General features: G+C 33.4%; 1 protein-coding gene across 2 annotated transcripts; it reads right to left on the bottom strand.

The window, feature by feature from the left end:
- Positions 1 to 12,687: 12,687 nt before the first annotated feature.
- LOC127858104 (uncharacterized) lies at positions 12,688 to 15,154 on the bottom strand. 2 transcript variants are annotated; one of them, XM_052395000.1, is made up of 2 exons: positions 15,057 to 15,154; positions 12,688 to 14,459 (listed from the first exon to the last, which is right to left on the bottom strand). In XM_052395000.1, exon 2 carries the CDS (start codon positions 14,301 to 14,303, stop codon positions 13,470 to 13,472), a length of 834 nt encoding a protein of 277 aa, XP_052250960.1. In that variant the 5' UTR covers positions 14,304 to 14,459; positions 15,057 to 15,154; the 3' UTR covers positions 12,688 to 13,469. The 2 variants fall into 2 exon arrangements, with proteins under 2 accessions (XP_052250960.1, XP_052250959.1); XM_052394999.1 differs by lacking the exon at positions 15,057 to 15,154 and adding an exon at positions 14,907 to 15,020.
- Between the last annotated feature and the right edge of the window lie 4,420 nt (positions 15,155 to 19,574).

Here is a 19,574-nt window from a genome sequence, read left to right as displayed (position 1 = left end):
AATTGCCAATAGCAGCTACATAAATAAGTTTATGATATGTTGACTATACGCTACTGCATTTCCGCCCTGTTGTGGGGCAGCGTGTACAACGTCATCCACTTCCTGTGTCTCAATAAGCTGTTAAGGCAGTGGCACCTGGTCTATGTATAAGTTGTGAAGTAACACTTACCTGTCGGTGTAGAATAAAAATCAATATTACCCAGTAATTTTGTTACAAACCAAAATAACTATTAGTACTGAAGGTTATTATGCCAGAGACGTAGATAACAGTGTTATCTACGTCTCTAATTATGCATTTTATTAAATTGACAATTGCATACATCTCCAGATATTTATTAAATTTAAGATCACAATGGGTTAAGAAATAAATTCATAAAACAATAATTTGCAATAATCTACGGAATCTATTTTTATCAACATATGCACGTGTATATGTAAGCAACTTTAATGTTTTTTACTATATGTGTCTCCTTTACTGATACCCCCGTGTCACATTGAATTAAGTCCATCAGTCATTAAAAGACACATTTCTTTAGTACAAACAACACATTTATATATGCTCAAAACTTGAAGAAAAAAAACACAATTTGTATAAATAAAATTGTTGTAGATATGACAATTACAATGATGAGCTTAAGAGTGAGGCATAAAGCAGCGCATTTTTAAATCCACTATTTTTGGGGTGATTAAATTTTGTGCTTAAATGGTGTCACATGTTGATTAACTGACTGTGTGTAACTGTTTTTAACTAAATAAACATACATGTATTACAATAACATACCTAAATCTACTCTTCAACAGCTCTCTCAACGACACTCGGACCACTTGAATGGGCATTGTGGTACCTATTATTGATAGCTGGAGTCTCCTAGTTGGTGTCCCTTGTGGTTTCCTTCAAAAAAGTTTAAAGACAAATTTAAAATAAGCTAGGTTTAAGTTGGAACTATCATCGGTTAAATGGTTTATGAAGGTAGTAATAGTATGCTCATAAGCTAAAGGCAATCTTAAATTAATTTCAATTATAAATTCAACATTGATATGCATATTGTATGTGTTGATTCAGTTTGTACAGATATAAATTATTATAAAGTAATATAATTGAAAACTCTTTGTTGTTGAAATAAATTAAAATGTAAAATTATGTAAGCGCATTAAACACATTATATTTTAGTAATGTGCAATGAACTGATGTAAAAACTTAAATATTTGCATCATCATTACAGTAGTATTGCATTTTTTCCTAACCAATATTAGCCATAGTCCCTCTAATGGTATATCCATAATAGCACATTATTTATTGTCATACCTTCAAACCACAGCTGTCAAAGACAGAGGCGTCATGTGTGTTCACCCTAGCCATTTTGACATAATGTCAATGAACCTGCAAATAAACTATACTTTAATATGTGAAAATGCATTTCAATTAACTTTGTTGAATGACTAGGGCCTCTGTTTAAATCACATGTTTTATGATGTAACACTATAAGTTAAGCCACTTCTGAATGACATTGTACAGTGTGATACAACGGTCATTAAAATAACATTGGACTGTGAAATCAGTAACAATCGAATATTCTGCTAAATTAAAACTAACTTACGTTTTGACCACCAAACTTAATAGCCAATAAAACACGTAGGCGTAAGTTTGAATAGTTTGTTTAATATTTAGTTCATATTGTATGTGAGCCCAGTCATGCAAAAAATAGGCCTTATGCGTTATGCAGACTGATCCATGTAGATTTGCAATGATTTATCATTTCTAAATTTGACTTATTTTTTCCCCAACAGATCGACAGGAAATTAAAGGGATCTTTTCACGCTTTGGTAAATTGACAAAATTGAAAAAAGTTGTTTCAGATTCGCAAATTTTCGTTTTAGTTATGATATTTGTGAGGAAACAGTAATACTGAACATTTACCATGGTCTAATAGAGCCATTATATGCATCTTTTGACGATTTTAAAACCTAAAAATTATAAAGCGTTGCAACGCGAAACGATTGAATGATTTGGAGAGTTCTGTTTTTGTCGTTAAATTTTGTGAAACTACGAAGATTGCTTATATAAGGTATAAAATACGTTCAGCATGTGTACTCGGCGGAATAACTCAGTAGGATAAAGCGTTTTTACTTCAGGACTCTGGCAGGACTCCAGGGGTCACTGGTTCGAAACCTGGTCCGGGCAATGTTCTTTTCCTTTTTTTAATTTTATTCTTGATTTTTTACTGGAGCTTTTACGATCCAATGTTTACATTTATCGATATAAAGCATTTAATGAATAAGTTAAAAAATGCCAAAATCTGTGAAAAGGCCCCTTTAACAGACGTAAAAGCATCTCCACTTGTGCATGACAGACATGGGAATATGAAATTCTATATCATTTAAAAAACAAATCTCCAAAGCTGCATGTTTAAGATTGTAATTATTCTAGACTCAGAGAAGAAATTACCATAGCAATAATGTACCACATTCATTCATACGTAAGTAATGAAAATACCACAGGTCCACGAACAAATCGGCTTTTGTAGAAAGTAACCACTTTATTTACCGAAAAAGTATTGTCAAGGTGAACACTTGTATTTGCGTTATACTGATCCTTGATTGAGATGGACTTTATTATATATATATATATATATATATATATATATATATATATATATATATATATATATATATATATATATGTGACGTCGTCAGCAGAAATCCGTACAAACGCGGTCGACGTTATTTTGACCTACGCGTGATTGAAGCGTTGCGTTATAAAAATGGAAATAAAATTATAATTATATTATGAAAAAATATTGAAACTTGAGATAAATGCATGTTTGCGAAGAATGAAATGCCCTCGAGCTTTGATCGACAATGTACACTTATAATTTTTTAATTGGTTTGAAGTAACCGTTGCTTTGTTGAGCGACCTCTTCTAAAAGGTTACGCATAAGCAATTATTTTCCTTCTATATTACATATAAAATAGTTGAAGTTCGATATCATCTTTTACCATGGTCAAGCGATAAGTCACTTTATCATAATACATCATTGGAAAGATAAATGCATAATCTTTTGAACACATGCATGTCATTAAATTCTATACGTCGTAACTCAAAATATTTACCTTTTCGGCACACCGGTTTTGACACCTGTGGAGGCGGCCATTTTGGGCTCAAATATTATGACCTTCTTTCAAAGCCGGGAACCATCAACAGAAAAAGTAGAGCACAAACATGATTTTTTTTCTTATTGCTTACATATATACCTTCAATTTTACACCAAAACACACCATTTGCAATGTATTTTACAAATCCTAGGCAGCAGGCGCTAAACAATGTGTGCTTAGTATCGAGTTGACTGCATGTAACCCTGCAAACAGAATTTCTGGTTTGGGGTTATGTGACCTATTAGAGAAACCCTACCCCTTCAAATTTGATAAAGGCACTTTTCCCATTGGTATAATCTGTTTTGAGAAAGGTCAAAAGTTCCCGTACAATGACACACAGATTTATTGATAAAAATTGCCGTTGAAAGCGTCATGTAGATAAAACTAAAATGTGACTCCTAGAGATTAAACAAATTTCACTAAATCCTCATCAGAAAAACTGCCACGCCCACTAGTAGCCATGTTTTTCCACTGGAGGAACCATTTTAATAATAATACATGTTCTGAGTAAATTTCATCATGATGGGATCAGAGCTCCAGATAATTTTTACAGCCGAGGGGTATTTCACTCATGAAATTTTTAATTGAGGAGTAAAAATCAAAATCCGATAATATTTCGGAGTATTTATGTTAAAAAAAATCAGAATTAATAAAAAATTGAACATGTAGTGTTAACTCGCTATAACAACTTAACAAGCAGTCTTGTACACAAATTAACACAATAAATCACTTATTTAACAGTTTTTCAGTTTTTTTGCTCTTGGCTTATAAGCAGCCATTAATCTTTTTTCCGCCTTGATTTGGCAAGCCACTGTTTAGCACACTCTGTACAGCCACGATCAAAATCTTCTAAGCTTGGCCCACAAAGGCCAACCCGCACGAGGGCTTCCATGGCAATATTACCAAGCGATGATCTGAAATATAAAAGATATAAGATGCTTGTTTAGGTTTTGAAAAAATGCGTGTTTCCTGTAAAAATAAATTTATGAAAACTACTCAGTGGTGTTCCTCCCTTTATTTCCTGTTAAACCTGTTTTAGTGAAAACATAATTTTTAGTTCATTCTTGCTGCATATATGTAAATATGTTCTTATATTTGTTTTGTTTTTCATTGAATTGCACCATTTCTGCTTCATATGAATGGGCAAAGTGTTACTGGTTATATTTCTAATTTAACATTACCATATTACTTACCTGAAATTGCTTTTGATCTGGTTCTGTGTACTGAATGACCTTTCACACTCCACTGATGTGACTTGCATGCATAGTGCTATAACAGCAAGTTTGGCCATATTTGGACTTGTTTCGTGATGCTTTGTTACCAGCCTCATACAAAAATCTTGGATTGAGAGATTTTTGTATGCCCCTTTTATCATGCCGTAGACCCCTGGCCATTCCTGATTCAGTTCTTCTCCATTTAGGAATTTGTCAACAGTTTGTTCAGTTTGTGTTGTACCAACAGTTAGGTCACCTTCAGTATGTTTAACAACTTTGTCAATACCATAGTGCTCTACTAACAATTTTAATGCTTCCTTAGATTCCTGGACTAATGTCACATTTACAACACATGGCTCAAGCACTTGACTTAAACTCAGCATAATCTTGCTATCAACCTTTGGTATCCTTTTCTTGGTATTTTTTGCCATATTACTCAAATAGTTCTGCCTAACAGTGTCAAACTGAGAAAGTATTTCTTCTATGTGATTTTTTAGCTCTTCACCTTTGTAGAAGACTTTACCGTCACTTACTTTGATAAGAGCTTTTATTTCAGACAAACCACGTCCATCTGTGGTTTTCATGAATTCCAGCTGACTAACTGTGTGGTCAATCATTGCTGGCACATCACTGAAGATCAGATTTTCCTTTTGCAAATTACAACAAAGTACCCCTAACACTGTATGCACATCCATCATAAGTCCTAGAAGCAAAGCTGTTTTGTATGAACTAAAATATTTGTATAACCCTTTAGGTTTTGGTTGATTTCACTAGCATAGTTTGACAGGGTAGCCAAAATAGATCCATAACATTCATAAACGGCATCAACAGCCAGCTTAAGTCCAAGCCAGTGCACAGAATATGGCTGTTTTACGGAAAGCTCAGGTTCATCCAGTAACTTCTGCATTTGTTTCAAGGCAAATGTGCGATTTTCTGAAGCTGAGTTGAAGTTGTACAGCTGGGAAAATTTGTCACTGAACTTTTTAATTGTTTCTTCACTTTTTATAGAGTCAGTCACTTCCAGATTAAGTCTATGGGCAACACAATGAGTTTGTACACAGAAAGGGGCCGCTTTGCTTTGAAACTGCACACCAACACCAGACCTTTTTCCCATCATTACACCTGCCCCGTCTGTAGCAAGAGAAACTTATTTACTAACATCAATGTTACATTTCTCTAAAAAAATCAATTACGGCTGTTGTAATAGTGTGAGCAGAACCATCCTCTAATTCAATATTTCCTAGGAAGGAAGTCTGGGCTGTACCTGCATAAACATATCGAACACAAAGTGATAACCTTTTGGACACTGTGATGTCAGTACTTTCATCAATTATCACAGCAAAAAAGTCTGACTTACTCAATTTATCTACTGTTTCTTTCTTAACATATGAAGCAATAATGTTTTGCAGTTCTGTAATGGTGGTCCAGCTAAGGTTACGATACGGCATGTCAACCTTATTGATTCTCTGAAGATCTAGGAGAGCATTTACTTTGTCTAAAGGCAGTTCCTCTTTCATGGCCATATAAACAGTTCGCACAAGAAATATATCCGTGTCTGATACATTAATGTCAGAAACTTCATCATCAGCTAACAGCGTGGAACTTTCTGCTAACACATTTTGTTTCACAGACAATTTAAAGGCTTCAATGTGGGGGGCACTCTCACTGTGTCGCTCAATAGTTGACTTTTGAACATTTTTTGTACCATCAGTTCCCCAAACAGAATTCATTTTAAATTTTTCGCATAAAGTACATTTTAGTCTAACACATGCATCGCCGTCCGTTTTAATTTTGAGCCACGGGAAACTTACTTTCCAGCTAGAAAAAGTCTTGTCTGTAACCTTATTTCCGACATGTTTCTTTAATTTCTGCACCGATTTTATAACTTCAGCTAATAAACTGTCAATAATAGTGCGTACAATTTTTTCCGGTGTAACCACTGACGATGTCGACTTAAAAAAATCGACATCTTTTAACTGGGTCGCCATTACTTTTTGTTTTATTTACCATTAAACACAAACACATGCAGACGCTGCGGCAAATGTCATATAAAGAAAAGCGCTTTCGGGACAGAGAATGCCGGTCAGGACGGCACAGATCGTGACGGTCATATGAAAAACAAGCAAGCAGCAAGTTTTCGCATTACATTATGATTCAAGTGGATTCATCGGCAAGCCTCGCGCTACCATGGTTCTATTCAACGCTCACATAATATTCTCTATATATCTAACAGGTTAAACATGTGCTTAGTCACGTTATCTGAATGGTAAGCGGGTGGTATCTGTAAAACTTGTTTATTATATGTGTATTTTGGCTGCCATTTAAAAAGTGCTTGAAAGAAAAAGGTTTTTCCATAGTGCCACACAACTTACACAAGAGATGAACTGATAGCAAAAATTATATGCTTGAAGTTGGCGATTCGGGTTTTATCGAATATGATGTTAAATGTTTTCACCGTAAGCGTATATCGATTCTTAACAATGCAGCGGGGAGCCCGTTGTGTCAACATCGGCTTTTATCGTGGGCCAAAATGAAATGATACCGTTCTGACTGAGGAGTAAATAAGGTCGGGAACCACATTCTATACAAACATGGTGATGTAATTACGTTTTTACCCGTGTGGACACAATGACGGGAACCAGTCATGTTTACATGAATTTATATGCATGTATTAACGGCTAATACGCATTGAAATTGCACACGATGCGTAATCCGAATTTAGCCAGGTGTATTTTTACTCATCATAATTTTAAGTCATGCGTATTTTCTTTTTTTTTTCATGCGTATTTTACGCAAATACGCATCTTATCTGGACCTCTGGATGGGATCAAAAATGTGACTTATATAGTGCTAACAATGTTTCACTATAGCCGTATAAGGCAAACTGCCCGCCCCTTGGTTTCCATGTTTTTGGGCCAGAACCATTTTCAAACTCAATAGAGATACTATAAGAACAAATGTTTATAAAAATTTTATTAACCTTGGGAAAACAATTGGCTTCTAGAGTGTAAAACAAGCTTTTTCTTTAATTTGATCCATTGACCTATTTTTTGACCTCACATGACCCATCGTTGAATAAGGATAAATTGACGATAGATGACGCACAACGAGTGACGGACAAAAGGCAAATTAGATGTTCAGCATGTGCATATTGTGCTTTCATGAGCTAAAAACAAGTGGCTGTGTTTATACAATTTTTTTATATATATATTAGTAAAAATCATAAAGCCAATAATTTAACGGAGTATTAATAATTTAAATAACTGTTCGTGTTCATATACAGTTAAATGGTTGTTTTTTTGTATGACTTTAGACAAATTTTTAAGTGAACCATTATGCAAGCTTATCAAGTAGATGTCAGTCTGTCTGTAAGTCAAGTCGTTTGTCCCTCCCTCTTTCCAATCACACATTCATCCGAAACCCACCCAAATCTATCCATCCATCCAACCATCAAACCATCATATACCATCCCCCGTCCACCCATCCATCCATTTTAAACTTTGTTTATTGAACAAATACAAGCGCAATAAAACTTGTAAGCTTTTAAAACCTTTTCCTAACGACACACGCATTTAATCCCATTTTCATGATGTCAATGATTTATCATAAATTCAAATGAATCTCAAAGACCCAATCAACAAATGACTAAGGCACTACATGATAACCAAACTGTGATTATATGATTTCTTTATCATTATTTTGTTTAATTAAAGACAATGATTTAATGAACAAGTGGTTAAAATGACTAGTTATTAGCATTACAATATGTTTACTGACTGGTGAAAATGTGTGAAAAACTAATAGCAAAATTACATGAAATTCAAGTATACCAATTGGTTATTTTGATTAGCAAAAATCAATTACTTTTAACTATGTTTTATAACTGACCATGTAAATTATACTGTAATTAGGTAGGTCATCATGTTGACAAAGAATGTTCATCTTAGAGCACATAAAAAAGGGTAATCACGAACACAGGAATCAGGTAACTAAAATACACCCAGGCTAATATGAGTCCTTCAAACGAGGCTTTATCACATTTAAAAACTCGGGCTTCACACAATCAACAGTCAAACAGGTTGAGTTGTCACCTTCCCATGTGACACTTATCATCGTTATCTCGTAAAATGTGCATTATGGAAAGAAAAACATGATCTTTGCCCACGATAACGACATAATGATCTGTGGACAATAGACCATGTTTGATCTGCGTCATAACTGGTCTCAAGATAAGTCTACCTGCAGAAAAAGATAACCAGTATCAGCGTAAGATTACTAAAGCGACTGCGTGTCAATCAAATTATTTGCTGAATTATTTTGGCATGCCCAAGCTTGACACAAAGAGTTATTGAACACAGATATAAAATTAATAAGCCAGCACAACACGGTGACTTGAACACGATAGCTAAGTTGATAATATCTCATGGACTCGTATTTGGAAACACCTGAAAGATAAATTTCATCATGAATCCCCATGAAGCAAACATTGTTTTACAATAGCAAACATTCTCATGAAGTTACAGTACATCGATGTGCAATGGTGTATCTATGCTGCATTTTTCTTAAGATTTCGTCTTTTGAAGAGAACATGCAGAGGAAGGGGTTATACATTCATTTTTAAGATTGAAGTATTTGTTCCGAGATATATGTAATACAATGCTATAAAGAAAAATAAAAACTAAAGTGAATCATGTCGCTCATGGAAGAAAAAAAATGTGCGTTGCTATTGTTTCGTATAAAAAGTGTTGCCTTTTGTGTTCTGATCAATTTATTTTGTTTTTCGCGCAGATTTCCCACAAACCAATATAATCGATCAGGATATTTCCGGCTATAGTTGTACATACAGCGCAAAATATGACTCGCTGCCGGGCGATAACAAACGTCTACGATGAACAATAGGGTGGTTCCGTAACTGGCGAAACTGGTTAAAACTGGATTCGTCAATTTTCATTTACAGCCTGTTATGTTTAATCCACGATTCGCCTCATGCTCCCTTTAAAGAAACTAAAATGATTTATATCGATCTTTTAAATGGCATAGGAATAAAAGATTTCAATTGTCAAGCAGTCTGGAGCCGAATTAAAGCACATTCTAAGCATGTTTTAGGCTATGGTCAAAAATAAGCATTTTTAAGCACTCCATATTTTTTAAGAACTTTTCAAGGTAGATCTTTATTTTCAAGCACTTTTTAAGGTCTGTGCGAACCCTGTTAAGGTTGAAAATTGTATGATCCTGTTTGTCAAAAAGTCTTAGATTATTTGTTTTGATTACCAAATTATATGTTATTGTTTACCATATAAACTGTTCAGTGGTGAACTTTTCATGTCTTGAAACATGTTTTATAAAGTTTGTCATATGTGTTCATTTATCATGACAGGCGTTAATATATAACTTTTGTTGATGTAGCTCATCATACACATGATTGTGAAACCCATTTACATGTAAAATAAGATTGTTGGTTGCTAAGGAAACATTATTTTGGCATTAACTTCTCTGTTGATCTAATTAATTCGATTTATATGAAAATGTTATTATGTATATTTTAACTGCTTTATAGAAGATACCTTTTAATGCCTTACAATTAATACATGTTCATCTTTGTTTGTTCTGAATTAGAAGTACATGTCGTTATTATTTGTGTTTATTTATGGAGGTTTTACTATGTGGGTTTCGTAAACAACTTGTAGTTAAATTGTTTTGTAAAATAATGTTGTTCTTTTTCATGTTTGATATGTATGCGAAAGGATTTACTGATAAAATAAGGTGTTTTTGCTGTTCAAAACAGTAAAAATCGATATTTATCTTTTTGTTGCCTTGGTAACCATGATTACCATTAGCAAAATGTCTGTACATTAACTTTTTTACCAGCATATATGTATGGCACTTTTAAATTCCTTGTATGATGTTTACGTTGGGCGAAGTCTTTATTGGATTGAAATAAATACACGGTCAAATATGTGGATCTTTTCTAAAAAAAGGACATGTTGCACTATAACTCAACCTATTTTCTTGGATTCTTTTTGTTACTATGTATTAAATAAATATCATGTTGAAACAAAGATCATTGACTGTAAGCAGTTTTATCATATAAATGACAAAAAACGTAAATATTAAGTTTTTTCCTGATATTTAGACAATTTTAATGAAAATAATCTATTTTATGTAAATTCGTTACCATAGCAACCACTGTGTTCAAATGTTTGTTTTTGTTTGAACATAAAATGTGAAAAACATGACCAGTTCTACTAATGCATTGAATCTATGTGTGAATGCTATACAGTAAATGCATGTATACGGTATTTACAAAAGAGTTTGTTGTCAATGTCAATTGATATAGAAAACCATTATTTAGCTATTAGATCGTATAAAGGGTGCATGTGTTCAAAACTCAATATTTCTAAAACTATTATAGTTAGAAACCTAAAACTTTGGATTTGACTTATGCTTGCATTCATCTTTTAAAAAATGACAAAAAACGAAAATGTGAATTTTCCTCGTTTGTACTGATTTTTGTAAACTATGACATATAATATATATATATATATATATATATATATATACAATTTTAATAATGTGCATTTTTAAATTTTATATTAATTTGTTTATTTAGCACTGTGTGAAGTACAATTTCTCAGATTTGTTACAAATATAGTATCTGTTCATTCTTCCATTTTATGTTAACGCCTGTCCTGTGCTCAATTCCGAATTCATAAAATTGTTATTTTGCACATGTAAATATTTCAACATGCATGTAATCTAAATATAAGCATTCATTGGACTGCTACTTATCCCTCGTTAGAGAATGCCTTAGATCTCAATATCGATTCTAACGTTTACTTACTAATGTCAGATCTAAATATCTTGCACTTTCAAATTGTGTAGATGACAATGAGATGTCTCCATCTGAGTACAATTCTGTGAGTAAACTTCAAATGCCGTTTTATCATATTTCTGTATGTGTTGTGGAACGAATCTAACCCATTTATGCCTAGCGTCATCAACAAAGGCCTTGGCAAACAGCGTAGACCCAGATGAGACGCCGCATGATGCGGCGTCTCGTCAGGTGCGCTGTTTGCTTAAAGGAATTTCTGTAAGAAATATTCTAAATCTAGAAATAAATATACTAGACATCCCTAATTTTGGAAATACATTGATCCAATTTTGAAGGATGGGAGAGTCCACTAGGCATAAATGGGTTAATCAACAAATGCACTTAATGGAATTAACTTAAAATAGTTGCTATCTTTAGTGTAGTCTTTGTATTGTTAATGTATTAAGGCCAACTACTTCAGTTTGTAGGGCGCTTGACAACACATCCAAAGATATCGGGTTCTTTTCCCGCCCAAATAATGTTTAGGGGAATATGAATGGCATTCGTCACACGGCCTCTCTTCCCCTATGTGTGATTCAACGAGGGCAGTTATCAGTAATAATTGACAAACATTCACAGCCGGTTTGCAAAAGGCTTCAAATGATCATTGTTTAAATAACACGGTACTAAAGGGTCCCAAGTTATAATGTTTATATTTAATAATTCACGCTTAAATGCACGCAATAACATTGTGCCTACTAACATATATATTTACATGACAGTATTAATATGCATATGCATATTATCTTGTACACGATTAATGGAAGATGAGTCTAGGACCAATGTAGAATTATTTACATGATGAAAACATGTATGGGCTGAAATGTTAATGCATATTATTTAATATTATTTAACTTGTGTGCAATAGAAACTGAAATGTTACAGGATCGCTGTAAGCACGTTGATACAAAAAGGCTACTTGATAATAGGGATGTCGATATTTAATGTCTCAACATTTTGCTGCATTTTTGACGATGCTGCGAAGCAGCTCGTCTAAGTTATCATACCATGAAAAAAATCTTCACAATGGCGACCTATGTAAAAGACCGAGCCAGTCCGATTGAGATAGCTCGATTTTTCTAATCGGCATACCTCGCTGATTATCATTCATAAAGGTATTGGAAGCTCAGCTATAAATAGGACAGCATATCCTGGGAAAAAGATTTGATAATAGTTTGAAAACGTTAATTTTAAATCAGTTATATTCAATCCATTATATGTTTATAGATCAATGAAACAACTATGCATGTTCTGTATTGTATTTGACATTTGTCCTGATTTAGTAAATAAATTGCGAATTAAAACGTGTATAATTAACTTTCAACGCGATCATGAGTGTAAAGAAAACGAATTATTTCGAACCTGCTATTTGTAAACGTTATAGCGACTATGGCATATAAACAGCATAATAGCCGTATGACATTTGTGAAAAATCGCTCCTTTGCGTGCTTTCTCATTTTGCATATTTTAATAAACTTTTCAAACAGAAATTACAGAGCCACATCGGTGAACATACTATGTTTGATAATTCATTCGTTTGTTGGATATTGTTTGCTGTTTCAAAAACATATTAGGTCATATCAAGAGATTTAGTTAACCTTACCATGTGTTCATGGGCGAACTCACTATTCAAGTGCTCTTACGACTATGTGCTCATACCTACTTTCGGGAATCATCATGAAATTATTGCCGTACTTAACAAACAAACATGCCTAAGCTTATTGAATTAGAGAAAAAAAATCAAAAGAGAAAAATGATATGTTCATCTGACTGAGCATCTGAAAGTGTTAATAATTTATATAAGTTAAATTATTTATTAACTTGAACAATATATACTTCATATTGGAAATGTCATTCGAAATATATTCCTTATGCGTTATGAGGACAGCGTAGCTCCATTACATCCTGCATATCCGCAATATATGACGAAATTGTCAAAAATATTTATTGGGCAACCCTGCCCGATATAAAGCGGGAAAGGGCAGTCTCGTGTTGAGCTGCGGTTTGAAAATATGTACGCGAATATCTGTTATAACAACATTACACAAACAACTGGTGTCCCACCGCCCGACAGAATTTACACATGTAGTTCAATAACAATTTTTACATATAAACAAATAATATTTCATCTTATGACATGTTTGTGCTTTTACACTATTATAAAAAGTATTAATTAAGTAAAATACAAATAGATTCATAACCGCACTGATTGTTATATAAATTTCCTTCAACTAATGTTCACCCCTGGCCTCTCTGATGACTGCCAAAGAGTACTGGAGCTGAGTCCATTTATTTGGATCGCCGCCTTTGTCTGGATGATACTGAAGCGCAAGCTGTCGGTAGCGAGAATTGATATCGCTATTGGACGCGTTTGGTGAGAGGTCAAGAAAGTTGTATCCTCTCTCAAGTGCTTCACTTTTGGGTAGTCCAAATACCCACTGCGTAAGCCGATCAGAAAGCGCGTGAGCAGCGTACGAAGAACCGACCCCTCCTATTATCGCTCCGCCAATAGCCCCAACCACCGTTCCAACTGGACCAAGAAAACTACCAACAGCAGCACCTATGACTTCGCCGCCTATCCCACCAGCAATGCCAGCAGCTACGCTGACGCCATTGTCGATAATATTCTTTACGCATCTTGTTCCGGAAATCTCACCCGTCCACCATCGCCGTATGTTGACAATGACGTCATAAGCAAGGTACGCAGCCACCAAACCAACACGTACCAATGGCTTTGCTACTCTTGCCTTAGTTAAAGCCTTATCGATAAACCTGACAACACCACTTGCGTTGCCAATCGCCTGCAGCGCATTCGATAAGGCAAGATATGATTCAGGAGGCATGCTACTAACTGCTCGCATAAAGTTATACTGCACCACACAGGACACGCTGTCTCCTGGCACGGCTAAATCCCATTTTTGACCATGGTCTGGATTTTCGCTTAGATCATCTTTCATAAAATTTTGCCAAATATCATACATCATCTGCTTATAATGAGGATCCTTTTCCGCCGTTTTAGTATCCTGTTCCATTCTTTCAGCGACCTTTGTGAAAACGCTCGGCATATTGACAACAGCTTTAAGGGACTGGATATATGGCTCGGCAAAACCGTTGGCTGAATGATCAGCAAGGAAAAAAATAATCCGGGCAAGACTGTCTGGCTTGGACTGAAAACTTTCTTGGAGCGCAGTTAATACATCGCTCGGCAAAGGCACTGAAGTCTGAAAGTTAATACACAGAAAAATTAAACAAAGATTCGTTCTGCAGTTGATCACAATCTAAATATTAAACAAGAAATGTCTTAAACAATAAAAGTATTTAAATAAAGACAACGTGCTTTGAAATCAAGTATAGTGAAAAACACAACTGCAGGACAAATATTATTTAAATTGCGTTTCAAACAAACATCCTGATATAAATTGTTGCAACTTCTTGATCGTCTTAGACCACATCTAATAATACATTGTCAACATATATCAGGCGTTGTCTTTATATGATAAAATTTTCAAAGTCAATCGCTTTTAACCGTTAGTTATTCTCTTTTCATACACAAGCCAAATCAAAATTGACTGAAACAAATAATTAAATTGTAACAAACAACTGATTTGAAATATAAAAAACACTGTTAAGATAAAATACAAACATAAAGTGAATTCTTTTAAATTTACCATTTTAGAAGACAAGTGATAATCCGCTGATATTTCAACTGCAAATCCAAACTGAGTGTGGACTGGAACGATTAATCATTAGCTATTTATATAAACTTTCGTTTTTGATTTTCGAAAAAAGGAATAGTTTCGTTCTCGGAAAATGCTTACCACGGAAATTTTACTTTTCCCCGGACAAGCCAATTTTGAATAATTTGATAATTTTCTTAGCAGGGCCTCAATGGACAAAACATGTAATACGTTTGGTTGTAAACTGGTTGACCAATGTAAATCTTTGGATATGCGATGTGTTAACAGCAGGTTATTTGATGATTGTAACAAAGGTTCATTCACATTTGCGTCACGTAACGGTACTTCCACTATTGATTATGTACTAGCACGTGAATGTCACTTTACTCTGATCACTGATTTTGCGGTGATAAATTTTAACCAGTTGAGCGATCACGCACCATTGTATTTTGCTGTCAAGTGTAATAATAACCTATTGTCAAAACATGAATATGTTGAAACCAAATATAGATAGAATACGGATTTAAAGGATGTTTTTTAAAATTAGCTTATTGTCGATTACTGAACAATTAGACAATTTAACATCAAGTATTGACTCAACTTGTACTAATGACGTTGTTAACCAGTTTTCAGGTCTCTTGAACGACGTTGCTGAACCACTCTTTGCAAAATCTTTAACAAATCGTAATAACAGTTATTTTGCACCGTCGTCAGTTGCTTAGCATGCAGAATGGTTCGATAGCGATTGTTTACAAGCCAGACCTAAATATGAAGAATCTTACGTATTTTTAATCAGCGTACTGTATGACGCCAGTTTCTCAAGACTATTTTTGTGATTGTAAAAGTCGTTATAAGAAATTAAAAAAAATTATCGCAAAAAAATAAAAAAATTTAGTCAACAAAATTTAAGGATATCGAAAATTTAAAAAAGAGCAAACCTATGGGTTTTGGGAAATATTTTACCAAAAAGGAAAAGGCCCATGTCGATGCCGCTATATGTTTGGACGAATTTTATAGATTCTTTTCAAACTTAGAACAATATATTTTTCATTTGCCCAACGAAACTGTAGAAACTTTTTGTACGAACCACGATTTAAATGCAGATACCGATTATAATGACGAATTAGATTTTCCTATAACGATTGATGAAGTTAAGAAAGCAATCAAAAGATTAAAACGAAATAAGGCATATGGTATAGACTGTTTACTAAATGAGTATTTTATTGAATGTAGTGATATTCTCTCGCCATATATTTGTAAAATATTTAATGCGATATTAGTGTCGGGTGTTTTTCCGAAACGTTGGGCGGATGGAATTATTATTCCACCGTTCAAAAAAGGCGATCGTTGTTCTGTTCCAAATTACAGAGGTATCACTTTATTAAGTTGTTTTTCAAAGTTATTTTCTACTATATTGAATGTTAGAATTACGTCATTTTGTGAAAAATATAACCTTATTTTCGATGCACAGTTTGGTTTTCGTTAAGGTTTGTCCACTATGGATGCCATATTTTCCTTATTGTCTGTTGTCCAACATTATTTGAATAACAACAAACAGCTATATGTAACAGTTATTGATCTTAAAAAATGCTTTGACAGTACATATCGAAATACACTTTGGTATACATTATACAATGCTGATATACGTGGTAAAGTTTTGCTTATTATTAAAAATATGTATTCACATGTCAAATCACGTGTTAAGCATCGTAATAGCCTTTCTGAATATTCTGTCGGCTTAAGACAAGGAGAGGTTGTCTCCCCTTTGCTAGTGTCTCTATTTTTAGAGGACTTAGAAATGTTTTTACAAAAAATTCAAATGCTGGTATTGAGCTGTATGATATTGTTTTGCTGGTTTTACTTTTTGCAGATGATATGGTGATTTTAGGCGAAACGCCCCAAGAATTACAAGCACACTTAAATCATTTAGCAATGTATTGCGAAAAGTGGAGTTTAGAAGTCAATAGTTCAAAAACTAAAATTATGGTATTCAGAAAACGTGGTGCCCTACGTGAGGACGAGAGATGGTCGTATAAAAACGAACCAATAGAAATTGCTGATCAATTTAAAGTAACATTCCTACTCAAAATCAACGTAAATTTCGTACAATATTTCGTAAAATAAAGCTAAACAATCAAAAATCATTGTTCCTTATGGCAATTGCCGAAATTTCAACGCCGGATGTGGTCTGGTAAAATAGATGTTTGTTGATACAAAATGCTCGTTTTTATAATGGTTTTAACAGTTTCAGTTTCAGTTTATTAGCAATCGGCAAAATATTTGCCTTTGGCCATTTACAAATATAAAAACTTATGGCAAAGACAATCATATACATATATACAAATACAATTTCTATATAAACTAATTCCATATACATATAACAAAGAACACAACAGAGTTTTACATAACGATCAGAGAATAGTTAGGTTTTCAAGAGCTTCTTGTCTTATACATAGAGATTCTTTAATATATTTTGCAAGATTATACATACATTTTTTACTATTCGTTGACATTAATAAAATGAATTTTTGAACAGTAGGCCATGAACAATTTCCAATATATTTTGATCTTATACATCTATACTTTGAGCAACATAAAATGAAATGATATTCTGATTCTACAGCATTTTGATTACATAATTTGCACAATCTATTATCTCTTTCTATGTTATAATATCTTCCTACTTCTATCTCTAGACTATGGGAACATAATCGTATACTTGTCAATAATTTTCGTAACTTGTCATTAGTTATAACATCTAAGTATTTTTCAAAACAAAATTCGGTTTTATATTTGCAATAACTATCAAGTTTTGACATTGCATTAATACTATCATGCCATTCCTGAACAAATTGATCTCTTATTCTTGATTTCAACAAACTATAATAATACACGTTATGATCGAAAAATAATCTGATATGTGCATAGCCTAGATGATCGACAATGGAGTTTATTCTACTTGCCCAACAAGGCGTATTGACATTATCGCATAGATCATTATAGATGTGATATATAGGTAATTCGTTATTTTTCATTATTTTCAACCAAAATTTAACAGCTCTTTCTTTACAAATAACAGATAGAGGTACTCGACCAAGTTCACCATACACTGCATATGTAGGAGTTTGCTTCTTAACACCCAGTAAATACTTACAAAAACGTATATGCAATTTGTCTACCTCTTTATAATTATAAACACCCCATACTTCACAACCATATGTTAATATAGGCACAATCATAGAGTCAAACAGAGATAACTTTGTACTAATATCAAAACTGACCTTATCAAAGACATTCAAAAGGTTATTATAAGCTCTAAGGGCTTGTTCATTTAGTGCTCTAACTGCATTTTGCATATTACCAGTATATGTAAATTTAATTCCAAGATAAACAAAATTGTCAACAATTTCGATTTTTTCATTATCTATATAAAAGTCAGGATATACATTTTGCTTCTTTTTTTCAAAAACACATATTTTGGTTTTACTAATATTAATTTTTAAACCCCATTTAACAGAATAATGATGTACAGCATCTATTTGTGACTGAAGACTATTTGGATCTGTGGTAAACAAAACAATATCATCCGCAAATAAGATCATATACATAGACAAAAGTTCAAAATCCTTTTCAGTTAATGCATCAAAGTTCAAATTTTCAACAATATCATTCACGAACAGAATAAAAAGTAGAGGCGATAACGGCTCTCCTTGTTTCAAGCCTAATGTTACATTGAAAAAGTCAGACATTTTCATAGAACTTGATATTTTTACACATGCTTGGACGTCTTAATATATACATTTTATCATATTTGTCATTTTACAGCTTATTCCAGATTGAAGCAATTTAGTCCATAATGCATCCCTATTTACAGAATCGAAGGCCCTCTGGTAGTCAATAAAAACACACCATAGTTTTGACTTTTTAGCTAAAACTTTCTGTATGATCGAGTGCAATAAGAAAATGGCATCAGATGTAGAGCGTTTATCTCTAAAACCATATTGACTATTGTTAAAAACATGTTCTTGTTCACACCAGCTATTAATGCGATTTCTTAATATTAACGAAAATATTTTACCCATAACATTTACTAAAGTTATACCTCTATAGTTAGCAGGAACAGTTGTATCACCTTTCTTATATATTGGAATAATAATTCCTTTAGACCATGCCTCAGGATATCTACAGTTATCATTTAACATGGTACCATTTTAGTGTTCGTTTGTCGTATAAATAGATATATTCGCAGGAAATTAGCATTGAATTTATTGTGTCCACAAATTAATAAAAACGAGCATTTTGTATCTACAAAAATCTATGTAATCTAACCACATCTAGCGTTTAAATTGTGGCTATTGCTATAAGGAACACTGATTGTTTAGGTGTTAACTTTATTTTTCGAAATACTTAACAAACTTTTCGTTGTTTTTGAGCGTTATAGAGACTTTAATTATCTTGGCTGTGTTTTTAAATATACTGGGAATTTTGCTACAAATAATGAGTTCTTAATTGGTAAATCTTTAAAAGCTTTAAATATTTGGTTACATTATCTAAAGAAAATATCCTTTCAGTCCAAAGTCATGTTGTGAATTGTTCGATGCTTTTGTAGGTTCTACACTTAATTATGCGTCCGAAGTCAAAAGATATTGAACGTGTGCA

Source organism: Dreissena polymorpha, chromosome 14 (genome assembly GCF_020536995.1).
Source record: "Dreissena polymorpha isolate Duluth1 chromosome 14, UMN_Dpol_1.0, whole genome shotgun sequence".
NCBI classification, from domain to species: Eukaryota; Metazoa; Mollusca; class Bivalvia; order Myida; family Dreissenidae; genus Dreissena; species Dreissena polymorpha.
The sequence above is the reverse complement of the archived record's forward strand: the minus strand, read 5'-3'. Positions and strand labels throughout refer to the sequence as shown.